The sequence below is a fragment of the Metarhizium brunneum genome, chromosome 4, assembly GCF_013426205.1.
Source record: "Metarhizium brunneum chromosome 4, complete sequence".
NCBI lineage: Eukaryota > Fungi > Ascomycota > Sordariomycetes > Hypocreales > Clavicipitaceae > Metarhizium > Metarhizium brunneum.
The window spans coordinates 1207117-1230473 of NC_089425.1; the positions used below are offsets into that span (position 1 = coordinate 1207117).

General features: G+C 50.6%; 5 protein-coding genes across 5 annotated transcripts; 3 read left to right on the plus strand and 2 right to left on the minus strand.

The window, feature by feature from the left end:
- Positions 1 to 147: 147 nt before the first annotated feature.
- dhx29 (ATP-dependent RNA helicase dhx29) lies at positions 148 to 4949 on the minus strand (the record flags this gene model as incomplete). Its single annotated transcript, XM_066130929.1, has 7 exons — positions 148 to 399; positions 457 to 532; positions 583 to 2601; positions 2658 to 2755; positions 2823 to 3387; positions 3445 to 4126; positions 4199 to 4949. 7 exons carry the CDS (start codon positions 4947 to 4949, stop codon positions 148 to 150), a joined length of 4443 nt encoding a protein of 1480 aa, XP_065987018.1.
- Positions 4950 to 6260: 1311 nt separating this feature from the next.
- Positions 6261 to 14472, plus strand: GCN1 (eIF-2-alpha kinase activator GCN1; the record flags this gene model as incomplete). The annotated part of the gene is made up of 4 exons (XM_014685167.2): positions 6261 to 6408; positions 6469 to 8537; positions 8615 to 13873; positions 13924 to 14472. The coding sequence occupies 4 exons, from the start codon at positions 6261 to 6263 to the stop codon at positions 14470 to 14472; spliced, it is 8025 nt and encodes a 2674-aa protein (XP_014540653.2).
- A 633-nt stretch (positions 14473 to 15105) lies between these two features.
- On the plus strand, positions 15106 to 16047 carry RPL19 (60S ribosomal protein L19-B; the record flags this gene model as incomplete). The annotated part of the gene is made up of 3 exons (XM_066130930.1): positions 15106 to 15152; positions 15316 to 15736; positions 15904 to 16047. 3 exons carry the CDS (start codon positions 15106 to 15108, stop codon positions 16045 to 16047), a joined length of 612 nt encoding a protein of 203 aa, XP_065987029.1.
- A 2033-nt stretch (positions 16048 to 18080) lies between these two features.
- G6M90_00g070250 (uncharacterized protein) lies at positions 18081 to 19922 on the plus strand (the record flags this gene model as incomplete). Its single annotated transcript, XM_014685166.1, has 5 exons — positions 18081 to 18191; positions 18272 to 18328; positions 18421 to 18514; positions 18570 to 18707; positions 18775 to 19922. The coding sequence occupies 5 exons, from the start codon at positions 18081 to 18083 to the stop codon at positions 19920 to 19922; spliced, it is 1548 nt and encodes a 515-aa protein (XP_014540652.1).
- Positions 19923 to 20320: 398 nt separating this feature from the next.
- Positions 20321 to 22858, minus strand: ALKBH2_1 (DNA oxidative demethylase ALKBH2; the record flags this gene model as incomplete). The annotated part of the gene is made up of 1 exon (XM_014685165.1): positions 20321 to 22858. The coding sequence occupies one exon, from the start codon at positions 22856 to 22858 to the stop codon at positions 20321 to 20323; it is 2538 nt and encodes an 845-aa protein (XP_014540651.1).
- Between the last annotated feature and the right edge of the window lie 499 nt (positions 22859 to 23357).

Consider the following 23357-nt stretch of genomic DNA (forward strand, 5'->3'; position numbering starts at 1 on the left):
TTTGCCTCTGATGAGCCATCAATTGTCTATGTCTATGTTGTATATATTTTGCATGGTATCCCATATATCCCAATTGTGAAGGAATCCTTGTGACAGTAGTCGTTCGCCAATCCCAGTGCATCAAAACTAAGCAAGCTACTTTGCAACCTATGCCTTAGCCACAGCCACAGATACACCACTGCTCTTTCCATCGTCCCTCTGATCTTGCGTGAACAACTTCTGCCACACTTCTAGCCATTTCTCTTGCTGGGCAGTCGGTAATTTACCCGGTTGTTTGAATGAACGAGTAAGTAATTCGCGGAGTCGAGTACGGAGGACTTTGAGAACGAGCATAGTCTTCCAGTCCGGTAGGGCGAAGCGTCCTCTGTTACCGTCGAGGACAATTACACCCGAGAACATCTGGTGCAGGTCAGATACTGAAGACAGCTTGGGCAACTGTGAAGGGGGTATACATACATCGCAGCGGACGTCGCCGCAAAGAAGGGCAATGGCAAATGGTTCAACCGCAGTGGTTTCATGCGCGTGATAAACACTGCAGCTGTTAGTGGCTTCTCCGCACGCAATTAGCACCGGGACACTCACGTCTTTGACTGCATAATGTGATAGTAGGATAGCCATTTGATGTCCAAGAAGCCTCTATTCACAGAGGACGGGTGCAAACTAATGTTCTGATTATTGCCAATGTTACGGAGGCCTTTCGTACCGGGTGTATCGCGAACAAGAAGCTTGGGGTAGAAGCTCCAGGCAATGACCGATGAGGAAATCAAGTCGTTTTCACTATTGATGTTGACTCGTCGAGGAACTTCGTAAAAATTTTGCTGGCGTCGACGGCCTTGTGCGAATCGAAGACGTGCGAGTGTACGGCGCTCTTCCTCTGTTAAGGAGAGGAAACCCGAGTCTGCTAGGGATACAAGCAGCTGGCCCTTCAAGTCTTCGATATTGGCCAGCGTCTGCTGACTGAGGAAATTCTTGCGACAGAATTGAAATTCTTTGCCCCCGCCGCTGTTGGCTTGGCATACTCGCTTCCAGGCAAGGTAGGCGTTGTATATAGTGAGAAGATCGGAATCTGCTCGACGGAAGGCCATTCGTGCATTATCGGCTTGTGCACGCTGACCCCAGGGCGCAGAAAAGGGTGACTTTGATGAGAGAATAGCGGCAACGGTGATAGACATGTCGAGGCATTTGAATACCGTGCCCAACAGGATAAGCTTACCCAGGAACACATCAAGAGGTAATCTCGCGAGCTGGTGGCCCAAAGGAGTGAGTTCCTCGGCTGTTGTCAAGGCACGAACATCTACCAATGCATCAATAGCACGGCGAATATTCTTAGCCGATGGAGCATCCAGGGCACCACTAAGTGTCTCCTCGATCCCGCCAATCTTGCAAATCTTGACGCGAATAGCCAGGTCCTGTAGAGATAAACGAAGCATTTCAGGCGTCTGCTGGTCACTCATAATACAGTCGTGTCGATACTTGGTGAACATATGGAAGCATAAACCATTTTGAACACGACCTGCACGGCCTCGCCTTTGTTTCGCGTTGGCTCTAGAAATAAAGGTATCAATTAGTCGAGATAGCTGTTTCTTCTCGTCAAAACGCATCTCGCGATGCTTTCCGGTGTCGATAACGCAAGTGACGTCCGGGATTGTAATACCAGTCTCGGCGATGTTGGTGGCGAGCACAATCTTGCGCACTCCTGGAGGTGGTACGAGGAAGGCCGATTCTTGGTCCTCAGTAGCAATAGAGGAATGGAGAGGGTATACCAGCCAGTCTTTGGCGAATCGCGGGTCTCCAAGGAGCATGTCGTTGAGAGTTCGAATTTCAGCAATACCTGGCAAAAATACTAGGATTGCCTTGCTGTAAAATGCGAGGGACTCATCCGAGGCAATACGCACCATGAGCTGTAGAATTAGGTCGAAGTCGATGCGGTATTCGTCCAATTGAGTTAATGTGCTTCTTGTCTGCGGAGAGTAGGCCGATAAGCTCGAAGAGATTTCACTCTTTGGACCGTTGCCCTCTCCCTCCACAACATCATCATCAAGATCGACCATCTTCTCCTCAGGCGAGTCGCTCGGCCGGTATCCTGTGAGTTCAACAGCATCTTCCAGATAGCGTATATCCACTGGAAATGTTCGACCAGGTACATTCAGAATTGGTGCGCCACCCAAATATGCCGAGAACCGTTCGGCGTCCACTGTGGCAGACATAAGCACAACCTTGAGGTCTTTTCTCTTCGTCAAGAGCCTCTTGAGGACGATGAGAAGGAAATCGCTGTCGATAGATCGTTCGTGAACCTCGTCAAGAATCAAATGTGTCACCTCACGGAGATCGTTGGATCCCTCCAACATTCGCATAACAATACCAGTCGTAGCGAAAACCAGTCTCGTTTCCCGAGATGTGTTGGCTTCAAGACGGATGGAGTATCCCACAAGTGATCTGTTGGTACCTAAATCACCCTTGTTTTCACCAAGTTCGTCGCTTACGCGCCTGGCCAGAGAGATGGCCGAAATTCTGCGAGGTTCTGTACAGTATATTTTGCAGTGCCTGCCTTGAGATAGTTCGTGTTCCAGCAAAAATGCAGGTACTTGCGTGCTCTTGCCGCTAAAATTGCCATGTTAGCCCAGGCTGCAGTGGTATGATATATCACGGTCACATACCATCCCGTCTCTCCACAGACAATGACGACTTGGTTGTCGTCAACAGCCGCAAGGACTTGTGGTCGAAACTGCCACATGGGGAGCTGCATTCGGAATTTCTGGGCTATGGTTAGGCTTGAAGTGAAATGGCAACTGAGAAAATTCAATGGGGAAAAGATGACTTACCAACATGGATTGGAACTTTTCACCCCTAGCCTTGTCATACCAAATTTTCTGCAACGATTCTACACCAGCAGTGTTTAGCCTTGAGCGATCCAAGGATCCATTTTGTGTCGAATCTGGTGAGTTTCTAGCTGCCCCACGGCCTCGGAAGGCAATAACTCCATCTTCTAGCTCTTGATCTTGTCGTTGGCGAACCATGGTTCTCAACGACCTCACTGCTTCGCGATCCTGAGTATCCATATAGTCCTTCTTCGCTTCTGCCATTTCTGACCAAAGATCTTTCCAAACAGGGGGTAGTCTTAGACTAACTTTCTCATCCTTCGAATTACCGTTAAATATGTGGAAAAGGGCCGCAGTGGAGATGTAGGCCTCGGATTGTTTGGCATCAGACACAGCAACACTTTTCATCGTGAAGGTGAAATGCGTCGCGTCAGCGGCGACTTCGACGTCAGAATCGGGCAAGACGTGAGGCAGCTCCTGAGCTTTTGTCCACCAAATATCAACAGATTGGCGGCTAGCAAATGTAGCTTCAGAGACTACAGTATACGTCATTCTGACTGACGGGTCTCTACAAATGATATAAGCAAATATCAAGAAAAGGGCTAGAGAAATGAGCGGCACTTACCTGGAGCGACAAGAGTCCTCCAAAACTCTTCTAGGGCCCACTCCTGTCCATTTCCCAAAGTCTCGAAGGACAAGTTTAGTACCATCTGCAGCGGTAATGACAGTCTGCGTTTTGCCCGTGTTTGGATCCACCTCATTCTGTGGGAGGGATGCGAATAGTCCAGTAATGGCGTCGCTATCTTCATCTTCTTGGGCCAAAATTTCCGCAGCAATACGATCCGCCTCATCGTTTACACTATCGTCGGCATTGGCTTCTGGTGTTTGCTCTGCTTTCGATCCGAGTTCCTCTGCCGCAGCTTGTGCTTCCTTCTTGGCAGCAGCCAGTTGTCTTTCGACAAGGATCTTCTCGGATTTCCACCTAAGGTCGGCATTGAACTTATCGAAAAGAACGTCACTCTCGATCTTTTTTATTTTAGCTTCAAGCTTAGCAATCTCTAGTTGTGTCTTGTCCTCGCTATCGGTTGGTCTAACGCTACGGCTGAGCTCGAGATGCTTTGCTCTTGCGGAAACGTATTCGGGTATCAGATCTTCGGGTTCTATATCTAGGTCGTATGTCATGACAAGCTTTTTATTTGGCGATGCAGACTTGCTTCCTCGAGTATTTGCTTTGTTCTTGCCGGAGCTGAGTGACAGAGGCTTGGGAGTACCGGGGCGTGATGCGTTTGGGGTATCTGTAGGGGTATCTATCGATTGTATCAGCGCGGGAACTTGGAAATTTGTACAGTAATGGATTACAGGCTGCAAGTCAAAAATACCTCTGGAAATAGGCTTGCCCTTGAATTCGTATAAGGGAAGTTCCTCGGCAGGGCACTCTCGGGCAAGCCACTCCAAGGACTCATCCAGGCCCCATATGGAGTCTTTGACAGAAGAAGAAACATTGGTGGCAATATCCAAAATGTGTTTAAGAACAGCTTCCACTCGTGCCTCGGGAAATCCAGCAGCGGCCAAGGTCTGGCGCAAGGTCCACAGCCGAACAATCATGTCCTCCTCGGACGGAAGCTTTCCAGTGCCGACATTTTCGGATGACAAGCTTGACCCGGCAAACCTCATCTCTGCCTTGATGAGGTCGAGAATATGTTCCACCAGGTCTGGAGGTAGCCATTTTGGAGCATTGACCAGATCAGCCTGGCTACGGAGCAGGCGTCGGTCAGTTTCGAGTCGAGTTCGTTGTCGCTGGGCATCACGCTTGGTTTTCTGGGAATGCTTCTCGACGAGGAGTTGCAGTTCGGACTCTTCAAGCTGCCTTTCAAACTCTTCGGGGCTCAAGGGCTTGTCCTCGCTGGTCTGGTGGGCAGTCGCACTGCCATGACCATCACCAGTCGTGGACTTTGCGGATGGCGGGGCATTTTCCTTGGATGGAGGGGCAGAAGCACCAGAAACACCATCGGCCAACGGCTTTGCTTCCGAGTCGGATACTTCAGGCCGGGGTTTGGAGGCAATCGAGGTAGTCGCAAAGCCGCGTGCCGGGTTAGCAGCGGGCTTCTTCTTTTTCTTGTTGCCAGCCATTGCCCTCGAGACTGGTAACCAGGAAAGGAAGGGCAAGCACAGCAAAAGAGTATTGACAGAGGCAGAAGGAAGCTGGGGCTGGTGCTGAGGATGTTTATTCGGGTGGGAACATTGAACCAGGCTGGACTTTAGCCTAGAAGAGACATGGACGGACCAGTGCCGTTGCCGCTGGAGCTGGTAGCAAACAGTGCATTTAAGTACTTGGATGTATCAACCAGAGACATGCTCTCAATGAGCGCGGCATTCAGGCTGGGCTCAAGTGCTCAAGTGCTGCGTATTGCGCTGTCAGGTGGCGCCCTAAGCGCTAAGGGTCGGTTGTTGCAGGGGGCGCAGGGACCAGTCCGTTGATTGACCAGTCCCAGGGTCTGGTTCCATAGAAGCTGGCTTTAGAGACTGGCTACTACTACTTAAGTAAAGTAGTCAAGTACCTTACTTAAGTAAAGTACTTAGGCAGGTGACATCCCATCTACTTACTTATACTTAAGTAGATCGATTGATACGTCTGGTCCAAATGTTCTGAGTGCCGCCATACCCCAAGTCCTGAGTGTTGAAGTATCATTGTGCCGTGCTGGGATCTGACTACTACTTGGTCATGAGCAGCCCATTTCTGTTACTCGCCGTTACTCTGAGTCATCCCGACATAACGACAAATGAGCTTCCAAGATAACCGAGAAAGCAGTAGGGAGAAAAATTTTGCTTTCAGCCGACATGAGTGACGAAGATAGCCAACTGTCTATTGAACCGGCGCATCAATCACCATGACTTCTCAAGCTGCATTGTGTGGTTTGGTATGACACAGATTCGAATGTTGACAATAATTCCGTTGTAGTATATATACTATTCCTATTTAAAAATCCACCCCAGAAATTCACTATGCACGAAACTCATTGCATTTTGAATCACATACCGAGATACTACTGTACTGGCTCCTGTAGTGACGGCCAATGCTCTAAATACTCCTGGAGAGCATGCTCATGGGCGGTGAGAAGAATTTCCATGTTCCCACACCAATTGCGAGGCGGGGCCAGATTTTGACGTGGGGTGGAAACTCCATGTATGGGCCAGAGTCGAGCTGCAGACAGCCAGCCAAAGCTTTCAACGTCGAGAACGCACTTCGATAATTGGCACCCGTCGCCTTCTCTGCAGGCTCACCTTTGCCTGTTCCTTCTTTCTCTTGTCCTCTTCCTCCGTCTTACCCGACCCGTGTCCCTCCATCTCCGCCGATTATCGAAAGACGGTGTGAGAATTCGAGAAGCCCTCCGTAGCCCCAGATGATTTCGTCACTCCATCTGCCTCGTCTCGCTCCTCGACATGTCTGAATCGTTGGTCAACGACAAAGGCTCTTCCGCAGCCGCTGCTGGGCTCGACTTAGTCGTAATTGACCAAGCCTTGATGTCTGCCTCGACTTCGATTCGAATTGCCAAGCTTCACCAAGTCGACGAAACCATTCGACACAAAAGTAGCTCCGTGCCCAGCCTCTACCTCGTCAAAGATATGTGCGACTGACTTCATGCTACAGCATCCGATGCTTCAGCTATTCCCGGCCTTTTGAGCCTGCTCTTCGCCACCCACCCATTCTACCGAGACCGAGAATCTAGACTCGCGGTTCAAAAATGCTTGACCACTATAATAGCAGCTGAAGCCAGCCCAACGGCCCTTTCTTCCCTCGTTAAAACTATGCGTCAAGAGATACAGAAACCGGGAATTGCCATATCTAATGCCTTTGTTATTGTTGAGTGGTGTAGTCTGTTTATGCAGCACGTTTCAGCCGACACATGGGTACATCTGGGTGATGAGATCCTTCTCACCTGCGCGGATGCAGTAGAGAAATGTCTACAATCAGGCTGCAAAAGTGGTATGACTCGATCAGCAACGGTTGTGACCAGGCGTGGTTTCCGCAGGCTGTTTTCTTCGGCTGATACTCGAGAAAAGTTCGTGACCACCGCCGTTACGACTCTCACGACCAAAGCTGCTCAGCCAATGGCCAAAAACGCCGTTATTTTGGGCATTATTGCCGGGGTCTCGGCTCTTCAGGCGCCATTAAAGCCAATTCTGGAAAGATTGAAACCGAATTACTACGAGTTTTATTCGCGGGAGATTGTTGGATCACGAACGTCCCTGCCAGCACATGTGGCATCGGGACTCAGCGATTTCTTTGTTAACTTCGCCAGCCTCGAAGACGTCGAAAAAGATCTGGTGCCTGCTATCGAGAAAGGCTTGCTGCGTGCTCCGGAAGTCGTTTTGGGAGGAGTTCTGAAGCCGCTGGTCACGTCACTGCCTGACGATTTCGATCTGTCGAAAATCCTGGATGGCAAGCTCTTGAAGCCCCTTTTGTCCAATGTCAAGTCCAGCAATCCATCTATTCGAAGTGGAGCCATAGCAGCCTTTCGTGCAATTGTGGTAAAATGCCATGACCTTAAGACATTAGATCATGTTGTCGACGAACTTGCTAATCCTTTGGCGACTGGCAAGCTTCCTGCCGCGGAGCAGAAGATCCTGCATTCGGAAATGCTGGAAGCCACTCCCCTGTCATCACAGAGTACCACGAAGGTTCTGGTATCACTTTCGACCATCTCCACAAAAGAAGGGAACGAAGCTGCGCTTGCCGCAGAGACTTCAGCATTAGCCCATGCCGCAATTCTAGCCCTTAAAGAAGGAACTGATCTCCCCAAATCGGCCACCGAAGCTTTTGTGAAAGGGCTTGCAGATAAAAAGCCTGGTTCCAGGAGAATATGGTTGCTCCGTGTAGCAAACATCTTGTATACTCTCAGGGACACCAGCGCGACTGCCGGACTCACTACATTTGTCGATGGGGTCATTTCCAAACTCATTGTAAACTTCCAAGAAGTTACAGCTAACGCCGCCGGATCAGCACTATCTGGATTGGTTGTCGGAGCTTACATTCTGACTGCATTAGACCCAGTATTGTCTCGTCAGTTCCCCGACTCTTCAATAAGTTCAGCCCTGGCCAAGGCGTCCATCTCAACTCAGGCATTATCTTTGGCCTCAAAACAATCCTTCTTATTAAATTACAGAGTCTACGGAAAACTTAATACTGAAGAAGATCTTCAGTGGTTAAGTAGAGCCCTGACGTCGGTGGCAAAGAACCTCGACAACGAGTCTGACAAGGCCCTTACCCTAGCTTGGGCAGAGGCGTTTATCTACCTGATTACGGCGTCCTCCATTCCCCCAAAAGTACAACGAGAAGCTCTTAGATCCCTCTCAAAATTGTATGCCGAGCGAGCTGAGGTGGTCTCTGAGTTTGTTATTGACGGTTTGTGGGACAATTTTGGCCTTGACGAAGCTAAAGAGAAGGATTTGAAAATCAACAAATCAAACTTGATTCATGTTTTGCGGTCAATATGTATGGACCCCAGTGAGCTCTCTGCACTTGGAGGCAATGTATCGCAGGAGCAATTGGAGTCCCAGGCATGTTCTATTCTGGTTCTAGCGAGACCGGAACTTATTGCTCGATCCAGCTGGATTGACATTTGCCTTCGTATGGGCCTTGATCCTGGCACTCTCGCCAAGAAATACACTGATGAGCTCCTCGGGGAAATCGGTCGACGATCCACTAATGAACAAAAGGTAGGACAGCTTTTTAACTGGTACAGATGTATCAGGAGATCTGATCTGGTATCACTATGCTAACTCGGGCGTCATAGGTTGATGTGATTCAGCAAGCTGCTTACAACGCAGCCGCTGAATTGGCATTCGTCGCCCCTGAAGTCATAACTCCACGACTAATGGAACTCATTAGCCGCGATCTGGATCCCAGACAACTCCAGGACATTGGTCCTGTCGAGGCTGCCATTTATAGAACTCCGGAAGGGACCTGCTTTGTAGATGTTCTAGCTAAGAAAGCGCAAAACGCTGCCCCTAACAAAAACACCAAGGACTATGACATACTGAAATGGGAAGAAGAACTGAGAAGTCAGCTTGAGCAAAAGAAAGGCCAGCAACGGAAGTTGACTCCAGAAGAGACTGCAAAAGTGAATGCTCAATTGAAAAAGGAGTCGGGCATCAGAAGCTCAATTAAAGGGGTCGAAGCAAAGCTGTTGCGCGGCATTGGAATCATCAAGTCACTCGCAACCGGTCCACCTACGGATGCCACACTTTGGCTTTCTTTCTCTATCGGTCTAATTCTTGACATCATTGATGCAGGAGCCGGCCTGATTATTGGCGACACTGCCCCATTGGCCTATGTTATTTGTTCCGAGAAAGTCTCATCAAGACTAGGGGCTCTTCGACAATTTATCGGTGTTGCCACACTACGACTTCGAGGTATTACCTTGTCCGAAAACTACGATGAGGAAAAATTGGAAGACCTCGTTACCCGAGTTCTTTACCGTCTCCGATTCGCAGGCGAACAGCGCCCGTTTGATTCTGTTTCACTGATGTATATTTTGCCTCTTGTGTTGGATCTTCTGCGAAAGGGCGGTGTTGGAGAAGATGTCGACGATCGAGATGCTCAGCTCGTTTTGGCTGTCGAGTTCCTCTCCTTCCACACTGATGTTTTCTCCGATGATGCAATCCCGCGCACCGAACTTCTAACTGTTCTCATTCAATCTATGCTTCAGTATGCTCAGCACTACAAGCTAATCAAGGACTGTTTCGCCGACATGTGCCGCTGTATCGCACCGAACATGAGTCAAGCAGAGATGCAGGTCCTTGCTAAAGGTGCCAATGTGGCCCAATCGAGTGTCAGGACCAGCGTGTTGCAGTCAATTAGCTCCGAGGTAGATATGAGTGACCTCGACTATTCCGACGAGATATGGTTAGCGTGCCATGATGATGAACAAGAAAACCAAGAGCTTGGAGCGGAGATTTGGGAAGAAAGCGGATTCACAGTTGACGACGCTGTTGCCATGCGTATGATTCCATACTTGGACACCAAAGACTCCCAGCTGCGCCGAGCTGCAGCTAGGTCGCTGGCCGAAGCCGCCCAGAGACATAAGGAGACTTTGAGCGAAGTTATTCCCAAGCTGCAGTCATTATATATCGAATTTGCGAAGCCAAAGGTCCAGCTCCTGGATGAGTTTGGAATGCCGAAGAAGATGGATTTGTCCGATCCTTGGGAGTCTAGGCAGGGCATTGCGTCCGCATTTAAAGAAGTTACGCCGGTTCTAAACAGACAACAAACCGATGAACTCTTCGATTTTCTTATCGAATCAGGGCCACTCGGAGACAAGAGCGATAATGTCAGAAGAGAGATGCTAGATGCTGCCATTGCCGCAACTGAAGTTCACGGCAAGAGCATGATTGACGAGTTGATGAAAAAGTTTGAACACACTTTGGAGCAGCCAGACAAGAACAGCACGGCAGCTGACCGTGTCAATGAAGCGGTTATCATCATGTACGGTGCTTTGGCAAGACATTTATCTCCTGGTGACTCGAAGATTCCGATTGTCATTGAACGTCTCTTTGCCACCCTTAAAACCCCATCGGAGACTGTGCAATTCGCCATTGCTGAGTGTCTGCCTCCATTGGTCAGGGCCTGCTCAGATAAATCTTCGAAGTACTTTGATCAGGTCCTGGGCGAGCTGCTGAATTCCAAGAAGTATGCGAACCAACGTGGTGCTGCATATGGTCTCGCTGGTCTCGTTCTCGGTAGAGGTATTGGGTCGCTAAGGGAGTATCGCATCATGTCTACTCTCAAGAGCGCTATGGAGAACAAGAAGGAGGCACACCAGCGTGAGGCTTCTCTTCTGGCATTCGAGCTCTTCTCAACAGTACTTGGCCGTCTCTTTGAACCATACGTCATTGAAATCGTTCCACAACTCCTCAGCGGCTTCGGTGACAGTAATGCTGATGTCCGTGATGCCTGTCTCGCTGCGGCCAAAGCTTGCTTCGGTCAGCTGAGCTCCTATGGTGTCAAGAAAATTATGCCGACTCTTCTAGATGGATTGGATGACCAACAATGGCGTAGCAAGCGTGGAGCCTGCGAGCTGCTCGGCGCCATGGCCTACCTCGACCCCAACCAGCTGGCAAATAGCTTGCCAGAAATTATTCCACCCCTAACAGGTGTCTTGAATGACAGTCACAAGGAAGTCCGGGCTGCTGCCAACCGAAGTTTGAAGCGATTTGGAGAGGTCATTAATAATCCTGAAGTCAAGAGTCTGGTTGATGTTCTCCTCAAGGCTCTAAGTGATCCCACCAAGTACACAGATGATGCCCTGGACTCTCTCATCAAAGTTCAATTTGTGCATTATCTTGATGCACCTTCCCTGGCTCTCATTACGCGCATCCTTCAGCGTGGTTTGGATGATCGCTCTAATACTAAGCGAAAGGCTGCTCAGGTCATCGGCAGTCTGGCGCACTTGACGGAAAAGAAGGACATCATTACACATCTTCCCGTCCTCGTTGCTGGTCTTAAGATTGCCGCTGTGGATCCTGTTCCTACAACCCGCGCCACCGCATCCCGAGCTTTGGGATCCCTCGTCGAGAAACTTGGCGAGGATGCTATGCCCGATCTTATCCCAGGCTTAATGGAAACCCTTAAATCTGACACTGGTGCCGGAGACCGTCTTGGATCCGCTCAAGCTCTAAGTGAAGTTCTGGCCGGCTTGGGTACAACTAGGCTCGAAGAGACTCTTCCGACCATTCTGCAAAATGTCGATTCGTCCAAGCCCGCCGTTCGAGAAGGTTTTATGTCACTCTTCATTTTCCTTCCTGTATGCTTTGGCAATAGCTTTTCAAATTACCTTGGTCGTATTGTTCCGCCTATCTTGGCTGGACTCGCTGATGACATTGAATCGATTCGCGAAACTGCTCTTCGAGCCGGAAGACTTTTGGTCAAGAACTTTGCTGTCCGCGCTGTGGATCTTTTGTTGCCCGAACTTGAGCGTGGCTTGGCAGATGATAGTTACAGAATTCGCCTCAGCTCGGTTGAGCTGGTTGGTGACCTCTTGTTCAACCTTACCGGAATCAAGGCAAGTCCTGAACCAGGAGATGAAGACGACGAGGAAGCCGTCAAGGAGGCAGGCGCTTCCCTCAAAGAGGTTCTTGGGGAGGAGAAACGAAACAAGATCTTGTCGGCACTTTATGTTTGCCGCTGCGATACTGCAGGCGCGGTGCGGTCAGCTGCTGTCGCCGTTTGGAAAGTTCTTGTACACAGTCCGAAAATTCTCAAGGAATTGGTGCCCACCCTCACACAACTGCTTATCAGAAGACTCGGCAGCTCTAACATGGAGCACAAAGTCATCGCAAGCAACGCACTGGGAGAGCTCATTCGCAAGGCTGGAGATGGAGTTCTCTCGAGTCTTCTTCCTACATTGGAAGAAGGTTTGCAAACGTCAACAGACTCAGACGCCAAGCAAGGTATTTGCTTGGCCCTGCGAGAGCTCATCTCTTCTGCCTCTCCTGAAGCCATGGAGGATCACGAAAAAACACTCATTTCTGTGGTCCGCACGGCACTTACCGACTCTGACGAAGAGGTCAGAGAAGCCGCCGCAGAAGCATTCGACTCACTTCAGCAAATTCTGGGCAAGAGAGCCGTTGACCAAGTCCTGCCTTTCCTCCTTAACCTCCTTCGATCCGAGAATGATGCTGAAAATGCCCTGTCTGCTCTTTTGACGCTCCTGACAGAGACTACGCGCTCCAACATTATTCTGCCGAACCTTATTCCCACACTTACCACTCCTCCAATTTCAGCGTTCGATGCCAAGGCGCTGGCATCTCTGTCAAAGGTTGCTGGTGCCGCCATGAACCGTCGGCTGCCTGGTATTATCAATTCTCTTTTGGACAATGAGATCAGTTGCAAGGAAGAAGGCCTGCGTACCGACTTAGAAAACTCATTTGATACCGTTATCCAATCCATCGACGAGTACGACGGCTTGAATACTGTCATGAACGTTCTTTTAGGTCTAATCAAGCACGAGGACCACCGGCGAAGAGCAGCTACTGCACGCCACATTGGCAGCTTTTTCTCCGCCGCCGCTGTCGACTATTCACGATACAACCAGGACATTATTCGGTCGTTGCTTAACGCATTTGACGACAGCGATCCGGATGTAGTCAAAGCCTCCTGGGCAGCTCTAAGCGAATTTACAAAGAAGCTTAAAAAGGAAGAAATGGAATCTCTTGTGGTGTCTACCAGACAAACTCTACTTCGAGTTGGTGTTGCTGGCGCCAATCTTCGTGGCTTTGAGCTTCCTAAGGGCATCAATGCAATTCTGCCTATTTTCCTTCAGGGGTTGATGAATGGCACTGCTGATCAGAGAGTCCAAGCTGCCCTTGGTATCTCAGATATTGTCGACAGAACAAGCGAGGCTTCGCTGAAACCTTTCGTAACACAAATCACTGGTCCTCTCATCCGTGTTGTTTCTGAGCGGGCCACCGATGTCAAAGCTTCAATTCTGCTGACGCTGAACAACCTTCTGGAAAAGATGCCCACAGCACTAAAGCCATTCTTGCCGCAGTTGCAACGAACATTTGCCAAATCACTAGCTGACACGTCTAGCGACGTTCTCAGGAGTAGGGCAGCAAAGGCTCTTGGCACTTTGATCAAGTATACTCCCCGTATCGATCCATTGATCGCGGAACTGGTTACTGGATCTAAAACAACTGATCCAGGTGTCAAGACTGCCATGCTCAAAGCGCTGTATGAAGTCATCAGCCGTGCCGGTGCGAACATGGGTGAAGCTTCCAGGACAGCAGTCTTGTCTCTGATCGACATGGATACTGATGAACGGGACGAGACCATGACTGTTACTAATGCCAAACTGTTGGGTGCTCTTATCAAGAACGTACCTGAGGAAGCTGCAACATCCCTGCTCAAAAATAGAGTGGTTACGTCTCATTTCAGCAGCTCATCGGTACTGGCTCTGAATTCTGTACTCGTCGAGTCACCGGATATCCTGTTGCAGGGTGCACTAGCAGATGAATTGCCCGACTTGCTATGCCAGGGCATGGCTAACAAGAGCGTAAGTAATGTCTTAATTCTAAAAAGATTGTTATACTTACTTTTTCTCAGACATTCGTAGCCGATAACTTGATTCTGGCCACCGGCAAGATCCTCCTTTCATCCCCTCCCAAGAGCTTTGATAGCATCAAGAAAATCTTTGAGACTCTAGCCGAAGTCATCCAGCCCGGGAAACCCACTGACTCCAGACGACTAGCCCTTGTGGTCGTGCGTACCCTCAGCAGAACGAACATGGATCTTGTTAGACCTCACGTTTCCCTACTGGCAGCGCCTATTTTTGCCAGTGTGAGAGATCCCGTGATCCCTGTGAAACTGGCCGCTGAGGCGGCTTTCGTGGAGCTGTTCAATGTTGTCGATGAAGATAGCAGGGTGTTTGACAAGTTCATGGCAGGTCAAGGGGCTGATTTGCCAGCTAATACAAAGAGAAGCATGGCCGACTACTTCAAGCGGGTGGCTATGAGATTGGGAGCTCAGGCTAGAGAGAGGCGGGAAGCAGAGGGCGGCCAGGGTGGATTGGGTCTGTCTAATGACGAGCAAGAAGACGAAAAAGAGATTTGGAGTGTTGGCAAGCTGGAAGTTGCTGGTGAATCATTTGCATGAGGTTAGATGACTAGAAAGGAGTAAAATATATCACCAGCTGTATGCTTGACTTTTCTTATACTATATCCAACGAAATCCATGTTGAATTTTATTACTTAACCGTAAGTATAGATGTTTGGTTTGATTCCCAGTCATCTAACTATCTTGTTGCTCCATTTATTCCTCTGTATGTCCTACAATGTTCCGAGTGCTAATCGGTACACCTTCCTTGGTTGGTACCTAAGGTAGTTTGATTGGCTAGTGTGAAGTGTGCACTTTTGGCTCTCCCTGCCAGAGGCAACCGCTTCACGATTTCATTTCATCACGTGACACTAGCTAATTAAACCTGGTTCCGTCGTGCTGGATGACTCATCAGAGCCCTCGCTTAGCGCCTTTCGGCCGGGCCTAGTGCACGTGAACCCACAAACTCGTAGTCAGTTTGTGCGTACCCAAGAAATTCTGGCCACCGAAACCCCTCTCAGCCTCTTTATCCAACCCTCACACCCATCGAGGACCGGCCATCACACCAAACGACAATCAAGATGTAAGTACCAATATGCCATCGAAAGCGAAAAAGAACATGATGCGTGGAGGGCGAGACGATTATCGATGCAAAAATATATTTTTCTGGGATGTGTGGACGGCTGCGCGGTAATGGTTGATGAATGCAGAAAGTTTGTCACCGTGTGCAATCGCACAACGTACCCGCCCAAAAAAAAAGTTGAATAGGAGGATTATTGCAACAGGACGAGGGGGGGGGGAAACAACCACGCCTACAAATACGCATCATGAACAGGAAATGCTTTGGGTGTTTCGGATTTGCTTGTTCAATGGGCTAACATGGTGTTTTTTTCTCCCTTTTAGGGTCAACCTGCGAACTCAGAAGCGCCTCGCCGCGTCGGTCATCGGCTGCGGCAAGCGCAAGATTTGGCTGGATCCTAATGAGGCAGGCGAGATCTCCAATGCCAACTCTCGCCAGACGATTCGAAAGCTCGTCACCGATGGCCTCATCATCCGAAAGCCCGTCACCATGCACTCGCGAAGCCGTGCCCGCGAGCTGAACCTGGCCCGAAGAGAGGGCCGACACCGTGGCTACGGTAAGAGAAAGGGTACTGCCGACGCCCGTATGCCCAGCCAGGTCCTTTGGATGCGCCGCATGCGTGTCCTCCGCCGTCTCCTCGTCAAGTACCGCGCTTCTGGAAAGATCGACAAGCACCTCTACCACGAACTGTACCACCTGAGCAAGGGTAACACTTTCAAGCACAAGCGTGCTCTAGTTGAACACGTACGTCTTTCTATCACCACTCGTCGCATATAATTGGGGGGCCCGTCGCTTCGAACGGATGTCCAAAATTGGAGTACCCTTGTAGAAGCGGGCAGCCACAATTTCATGCAGGCGAGAATCCTTTACACATACAAACAACGAAACTGAATGCTGACCAACATGTGCAGATTCACCGTGCCAAGGCTGAGAAGGCCCGTGAGCAGGCTATCAAGGACGAGATGGATGCTAAGCGTGCGAAGACCAAGGCTGCCCGTGAGCGCAAGTTGGAGAGAGTGGCTGCTAAGCGAAATGCTCTGATGGCTGAGGAGTAAGAACCAAAATAGACCTATGATGATAGTGCTATTATTTCGGTCTTGAGGGGATGCTGCTGCATTCGGAGTCTACGGGTTGGGTCTTTTTATTACGCCCTTCTGGTTTTCTAGTCGTACCGGTGGGGCTTCTGGCATGTAGCATTGAAAAAATGGATCATGATGCACATTATAGGGTTGATTTGAATTGTGAATGTTTGGTATGCTTGTGTGCCGTTGTCGAATGAATGGTGTATCTCGTGTGGACGACGCCATGTGTGGCTGGTTGGATATGGAACTATAATAATTGCCTCATCAAGCTTTAATCCATTGCCATATATCTAAAGTCTTGAGAAGTACCAATGGCCGTTTACCAGAGCCAAAGCCCACAGGCACAGTTTTTGATCTTTGACCAGGCTTGAAGTCTGAAACGCCTTAAGAAAAGTGCTGTAGTGGGCTCACCATCACGTCGATGTGGGCCAGTCATGATCCGGATCTGGCCCGCTCGAGCCGTCAGCCCTGTAGTTCTCGACACCAAAAAAAAAAAAATGTTCATGTATGCTATTATCAAGTTGTTTTTGTTTCACCCTCAAGACAAATGATAATACTACAAGCATGACACGAGAATCATGGAAGATTCAAGGTTCAAATGACCAGCCGTGATTCAATCAAGACACACTTGTGCGCAGGCCAAAGCACGGCGACAGCCAGCCGTGCACCATGCACACAATGTCCCAACCTGCCAACCAGTGAATTTACCTAGTTACTGTGTCAAAGAAAGGCTCTAAAGGAATTCACTATTCCACGCAGTAGTGCAAGATCAACCAAATAATGGATCAGGTTCCATCATTGCCCCGTCAAGGTGGTGATTGTGTGCCAGGGCATTTCAGCATACTCCCGTTCCCTTTTCTTGTATCAAAAAAAGGGCGGAATACTATGGCTGTTAAGAGCAGGTCTCGTCACGCCCATATTTAGTTGATACAGAAGAAAGGAAGAAAAGAGGGAAGAGTTGGCGGACGGGGCAGCTAAGAAAAGGGGCTGTGGAGGTGCAGGGGGGCCACTTGGTGCCTGGCGGCGCAAAATCACTTTTTCCAGTCTCCATAGCGCGCGCACTCGCTGTGTCTGTGACCTGGCGCTGAAGATAGCCGCGACCCGCGGTACGAGAGTGCCGTACGGGAGGAAGGAACAGACGGCGCGGTTGCCCTGGACTGATATGATTTTGTTCTGTAGCAATTGATCAAGTATTTGTTATTCTTGTGATGTGTCACGGGATCTTTGGGTTTTGTATTTTTCTTTTTTTGTAGCCGCCATTTGTGCCTCTCATTGCATCACCGGCTCATCACGCATGGTATTCCTATTACCCAATTGCAAAAGAAAAAGGCCCCGACTTGCACTGGTCCAGGACAGCACGTTGAGATACCTATACGTAACGACAATGCACTGGAGGCACAGGTTCGGCTCGCGTGTTAGCTAATGAGAATGGGTCGGTGGCTCGGCCGCGGTCATCAAGCTCCCTCAAGAGGAATGGCCCGCTGGATCCCTGCTGGAGCGCTGCTGGTAAACTGCTGGGTCGGAAAGGCAGCGCGGGCTTCATTATCTTCGCCAGACGGGTTACGGGACATTCCAATGCGGGGATAGGCGAAGATTGGGGCAAGGAATGGAGCGACCAGCTTGAGGGGAATGGGCGGGTACCGGCGGTCGGAGCCCATCGGACCACGAATTCGAGACGTGCGACAGACTCGACGACCATGAGAGATACCAGGGAACTTGTTTGCGCCGTCAACGGCGGATGCTATCATCGTCGAGCCGCTCCGACTTTGTTGCTCTGACCAAACATAAGCTCGGTCCCGGCTCCATACCTGGCTGCTCCGTTGTCACGCTCGATTCTTCTCTTCTTCATTGATTCCGTGCCCTGTGTACAACTCTCTGGCGAAACATTGCCTATTTGAGTGCGTCATCCGAGGCTTTTCCTCGAGCTCTCCCGCCATCACGCCACGCACTCACTCCCACCTACCCCGAGAAATATCACCACAACGCGACATTCGCAGGTCATAGTCATGTCTCTGCCCGGTCTGCGAGGCACTTCGCGAGCCCTTCGTGGCTTTGCCAAGCCCATTGTGGCCGCTCGACGAGCCAAGTCATCCATAGCTTTGGACGGACAGCAACAGGTTGGTGGCACAATGCCAACTTGACTTGTTCGAATTGTGTCGCTGCAGACCACCCGCTAACCTTCTTTTTTTGGCTGCAGCTCCTTGCCGCTCATTTACAGCAGGCCGATCCCACTGTATTCGATATCATTGAAAATGTACGTACCACCGTTTTATTCCAGTTGGCGATTGGTGCCGCTTGCTCTTTGAACCGAGGTGTCAGCACTGCAGCGCGCTAACTAGTGTGTAGGAGAAAAAACGCCAGAAGCACTTCATCAACCTGATTCCTTCTGAGAACTTTACCTCCCAGGCCGTTCTAGATGCTCTTGGCAGTGTTATGCAGAGTAAGCCGACTTATACTTGTGAAGAGACCCAGGCGGTGCTGACTCGAGATGGTAGACAAGTATTCTGAAGGCTATCCTGGTGCTCGATACTATGGCGGCAACGAGTTTACTGATCAGTCGGAGCGTCTCTGCCAGCAGCGAGCTCTGGAAGCTTTTGATCTTGACGCTGCGAACTGGGGCGTCAACGTTCAAGGTACGGCATAGCACTTGCTGCTTTGCTACATGGGCCGCACATATGTACTAACAATGGCTTCATCTAGCTCTTTCTGGCGCTCCCGCCAATTTGTACGTCTACTCTGCGCTCATGAACACCCATGATCGCCTGATGGGTCTTGACCTTCCTCACGGCGGCCACCTGTCCCACGGCTACCAGACGCCAACCAAGAAAATATCCTTCATTTCCAAGTACTTCGAAACGCTCCCATACCGACTGGATGAGTCTACCGGTCTGATCGACTACGACAAGCTCGAGGAGCTTGCGCTCATCTACCGCCCCAAGATCATTGTTGCCGGCGCCAGTGCCTACAGCCGTCTTATCGACTATAAGCGCATGCGCGAGATCTGCGACAAGGCCAACGCCTACCTGTTGGCCGACATGGCTCACATCTCCGGCCTCGTTGCCGCCAAGGTCCTCCCCGGCCCCTTTCCCTACGCCGACATCGTCACCACCACCTCCCACAAGAGCTTACGAGGCCCGCGAGGAGCCCTCATCTTCTTCCGCAAGGGCGTCCGTCGCACGAACCCCAAGACCAAAGTTGACGAGATGTACAACCTCGAAGGCCCCATCAACACCTCCGTCTTCCCAGGCCACCAGGGCGGTCCTCACAACCACACCATCACGGCCCTCGCCGTCGCCCTCAAGCAGGCCCAAGGGCCCGACTTCCATGCCTACCAGTCGCAGGTCCTCGCCAACGCCAAAGCCTTCGCCAAGCGCCTCGGCGAGGCCAAGGGCAAGGGCGGCCTCGGATATAGCCTCGTCAGCGGCGGCACAGACAACCACCTTGTCCTCGCGGACCTCAAACCCCACGGCGTTGACGGCGGCCGTGTCGAGCGTGTCCTCGAGCTCGTCGGCGTAGCCGCCAACAAGAACACCGTTCCCGGCGACCGCTCCGCCCTCGTCCCCGGCGGCCTCCGAATGGGCACCCCGGCCATGACCACCCGCGGCTTCAACGAGAACGACTTTGTCCGCGTCGCCGACATTGTCGACCGGGCCGTCACCATCGCCGCCCGCATCGACAAGACTGTCAAGGCCGCCGCCAAAGAGCGTGGTGAGAAGAGCCCTGGCAAGCTCAAGCTGTTCCTCGACCACGTTGGCAACGGCAACTCGGAGTCCGAAATCGTCCAGCTGCGAAGTGAGGTTGAGGATTGGGCTGGTACCTTCCCCTTGCCTTGGGATGCTTCTCAATAAACTCGCCTCTGCTAGATTGAGTCGATAGCTTCATGGTATTCCTTCTAGACGGATATTTTTGCTCTTTGTCTTTTGTGTACACGGGAAAATAAACATCTGCTTTTTTTGCATTGGGGGGACGGGCGTAAATGTAATTTAACTTACGTGTATAAGTCGATCAGATTGGGGGCTACATGATTAACACGAGGATCAACTCCCCGATTTCGTTGTGCCATGGCATGTGATGTGCTACTGTCTACTGGCATACCATCACCTGTCGTCAGCAAACACGCTCCACAACACTGGTCTCCGTGATAAATGACGAAATATGTCCCAGGAACAGTATTCATTAATCAAAGATCATTGGTATGTTCAAACGCCAAGATAAATGGTATCAGATCTCTTCAAAAATGCACGCATCACTTCCCAACAACCTGCTTCGTTGCCTCTCTCTCGCCAAACCGCTCATAATACCCCTTCAAAGCCCCCATTCCATCAAACACCTCGGTACCATACTGGTCCACGATAGCGTGCAGGACAGGCCAGACTGCAAAATCGGCAAGGCTAGGCGTTGAACCAGGCACGCCGATTTCAGACGTGTTCGCAGCCATTTCATCCCATGTACCTAGTTCCCGGAGAAGGGTCTTGCTCAGAGGTGTAGAGCTATCATGCTGCTTCCACAAGTCGCCTAGTTTCAGCGCTCCTTGGAATCTTGTAAACCGGAGAGCGAGATCGGCTTGATCTTTCTTGTCATGTCCATACACGGAGTTCAGGTACAGCATGATGGCTACGTCTCCGTCTACAACAGACTTGCTCGCATTATTGTCGACAAAGCGGATTGCTGCATGTGCTGTGTTGCTACTCTTTGGATCTGGCGCCATACTGCCTTTAGCAAAGTTGATGCCGTACTCAGCGAGCATTAGATGAATGCGCATGTTGGATGTCGCATCCACGGACGCAAAGAAGCGCGGGGAGTTGCTGAAATGGAGGACGTCGAAGCCCTTGCCGTACCATTCTTCCCAGTCGAATGCCGAAGAGTTGTTTTCCGCACCAAACGCCTTCAACATCTCAACGGCCTCCGGGCTCTGCCCGTTCACGACGGGTTTGGCAGTCTCGCGAGACTTTCCTGTGGCACCCTGGCCCCAGATGCTGGTTTCGTCTTTATCCAAGAAGGTGCCGATTTGTCGAAACGTCAGAGAAATCCTGCCGCCTTTGAAGGCCAGTTCTGCAGGTGTCTTTTCTCTCTCCGCGCGCTTGTCTTGCCGGATGGAGTGAAGCCATTTCATATTTGTCTTCAGACCCAGGCGGCATAGAGAATTGTGAGGCAGCCGTGCACGTTGAGATTGGCGCCTTGTGTCTCCCGGAGAAGAGGCATCGTCGCGAGACGGGTCCTTACCCTGTCTCTTGGTTCTGAATACCATGGTTCGTTCTGCGCCGAGACTGACATTGGCAATGTATGAGCCCTTGACAACGTCTACGGTCTTATCGCTGTGTTCAGAGATGTAGTCCTTGCCGTCGCGGTAGAACTGGATTAGGACGTGGTTTAGTTCGTGCCCGAGATATTTCTCGGTTTCGCTTTTGATGGCTAGGACCGTGGGAGAAAACGGCAGCAGCGGTGGTGATTCGTCTGATGGATGGCGGTAGACTGGCATGCTTCCATCGTCTGATACCTCGCCTTGCACGGCTACCAGGCGGGGAACTTCGCCGCCTTGATGCAGCATTCGTTGCCACTGCACTTCATCGCGTAGTTTTTCAAAGGCGTCTTTGGCTAAGTCTTCATGTAGGACATTGTCAATAATGTCAGTGTCGCCCTCACACAAGCCCTTTTGCAGAAGTTGTTCCTCGTCATTGTCGGAAGTGACTGGTTGGCCGGTCATGGTGTTTGGGTGGGGTTTGGCGTTGGTAGATAATGCCTCTTGTTGTCTATCAGTGGCTTCTGTGATGGATGAACCAAGGTCATCTTTTTCAACTACTTGTTTGCGGGATTCCACATCCTCGGGCACCTTCTCTTTTAATTTCTTGTCTTTTCCAGCCGTTTCCTGTTGCTTCGGCTTGGCACTCTGTGAGTCAGCCTTGCTGGCCAGTGACGGGGCTGTACCATTGCCAACATTGACTGCCGAGGGCTCAGCATCAAGCCGAAGGCCCGCCATGTGTTGCACAAGATCAGGAGAATCTGCGACCGCGATGCGATTGTCTGGCTTTCTACCGGCTGGAATAGGAGCTTTCGCAGCTCTCTTGGGCTGAAGATTTTCTAGTATTTCTGCCAAAGACGCAATCTCACAACCTGTGAGTTCGATCAGACTTCGTACTGCCGCGAGCTGTCTCTGTTCGTTGCGATAACCACAGCAGTCTTCGACAATGGTGATTGACAATCCATGGCCGGCGGCATCCAAGGCAGTGGCGTAGACTCCTACATTAGCCAATGATCCGCAGATGTAGACTTCCATGACCATCTTTGCCCGGAGCAACAGAAGGAGTTGAGTCCCTCTAAAACCAGAGTATTGAGGCTTTGACAGAATGGTGTCTCCCTTTTTCACCGCAATTTCCACAACTGGGCTCATTAGAGCTCCCCATGATGATGACTTTACACAGTTAGCTTCTGGGTGGCTTAGGAAAGCCTCGGGGTCCAATGGCTCATCTGGATTCTGAGGCAAGGCGGGAGCAGCATGTCGTCCTCGGCTTCGACGTCCTCGGTGCCTCGTCACCGGCGGTGCATCGGAAACAATGATGGACTCGTGGTCCACTAATACAGGACTTGAAAATTGCGACTGAAGCCAAATAATATCGCCGTTGCCACGAAAGTTGGCAACTAGTTCAACGGCGCGATTTATGAACCCGTCGGGGTCCGAACAAGGTAAGGCTCCATCAGGATCCAGGAAATCGTTTTGGAAATCAACTAGGATCAAAGCTTTCCTAGTGGTGATCTTGGGCAGAAGGGCCTTGTCGAATGAAAACATGCTGTCAGTTTGGAAGTCTGTGCCTCCAAAAACGACGGATTCCTCAGCGAAGATATCAACAATTTTTTTTATGTGTGAGGGGTGCGTTGTGCAGCTCCCAGCAAGAGTAAACGTGTAGCGTCCGTATGATGACAGGTTTCCGATGCTAGCTCAGTGTTGATGGCTTCCAGACAACGACAAGCTTTAGAGTTAGTTTTGTCGCCGAGGTAAATTCCCTAGAGGCAGCTTCATGGTGTTCCGCGAGGGCTAGGGGAGCTAGTATATTACACCGGGCTGGACAGTTGAATAGAAAGAGCAAGAATATGGCTACGGAGTAGTCTCTGTAGGCATAGTAACCATATGTTTTGTGACAGAAGTGGCCATCAGCGCATTTCGACGCCATGGAGTGGAGACTCTGAGCCACCGGTCTTGGAGTACTCGGTAGTCTGTCACCAGAACCAAGTACGAGGTCGGCACTTGGTCCCTTGTCCCTTGGGGAGTACCTCGCATCTGCTTGCGT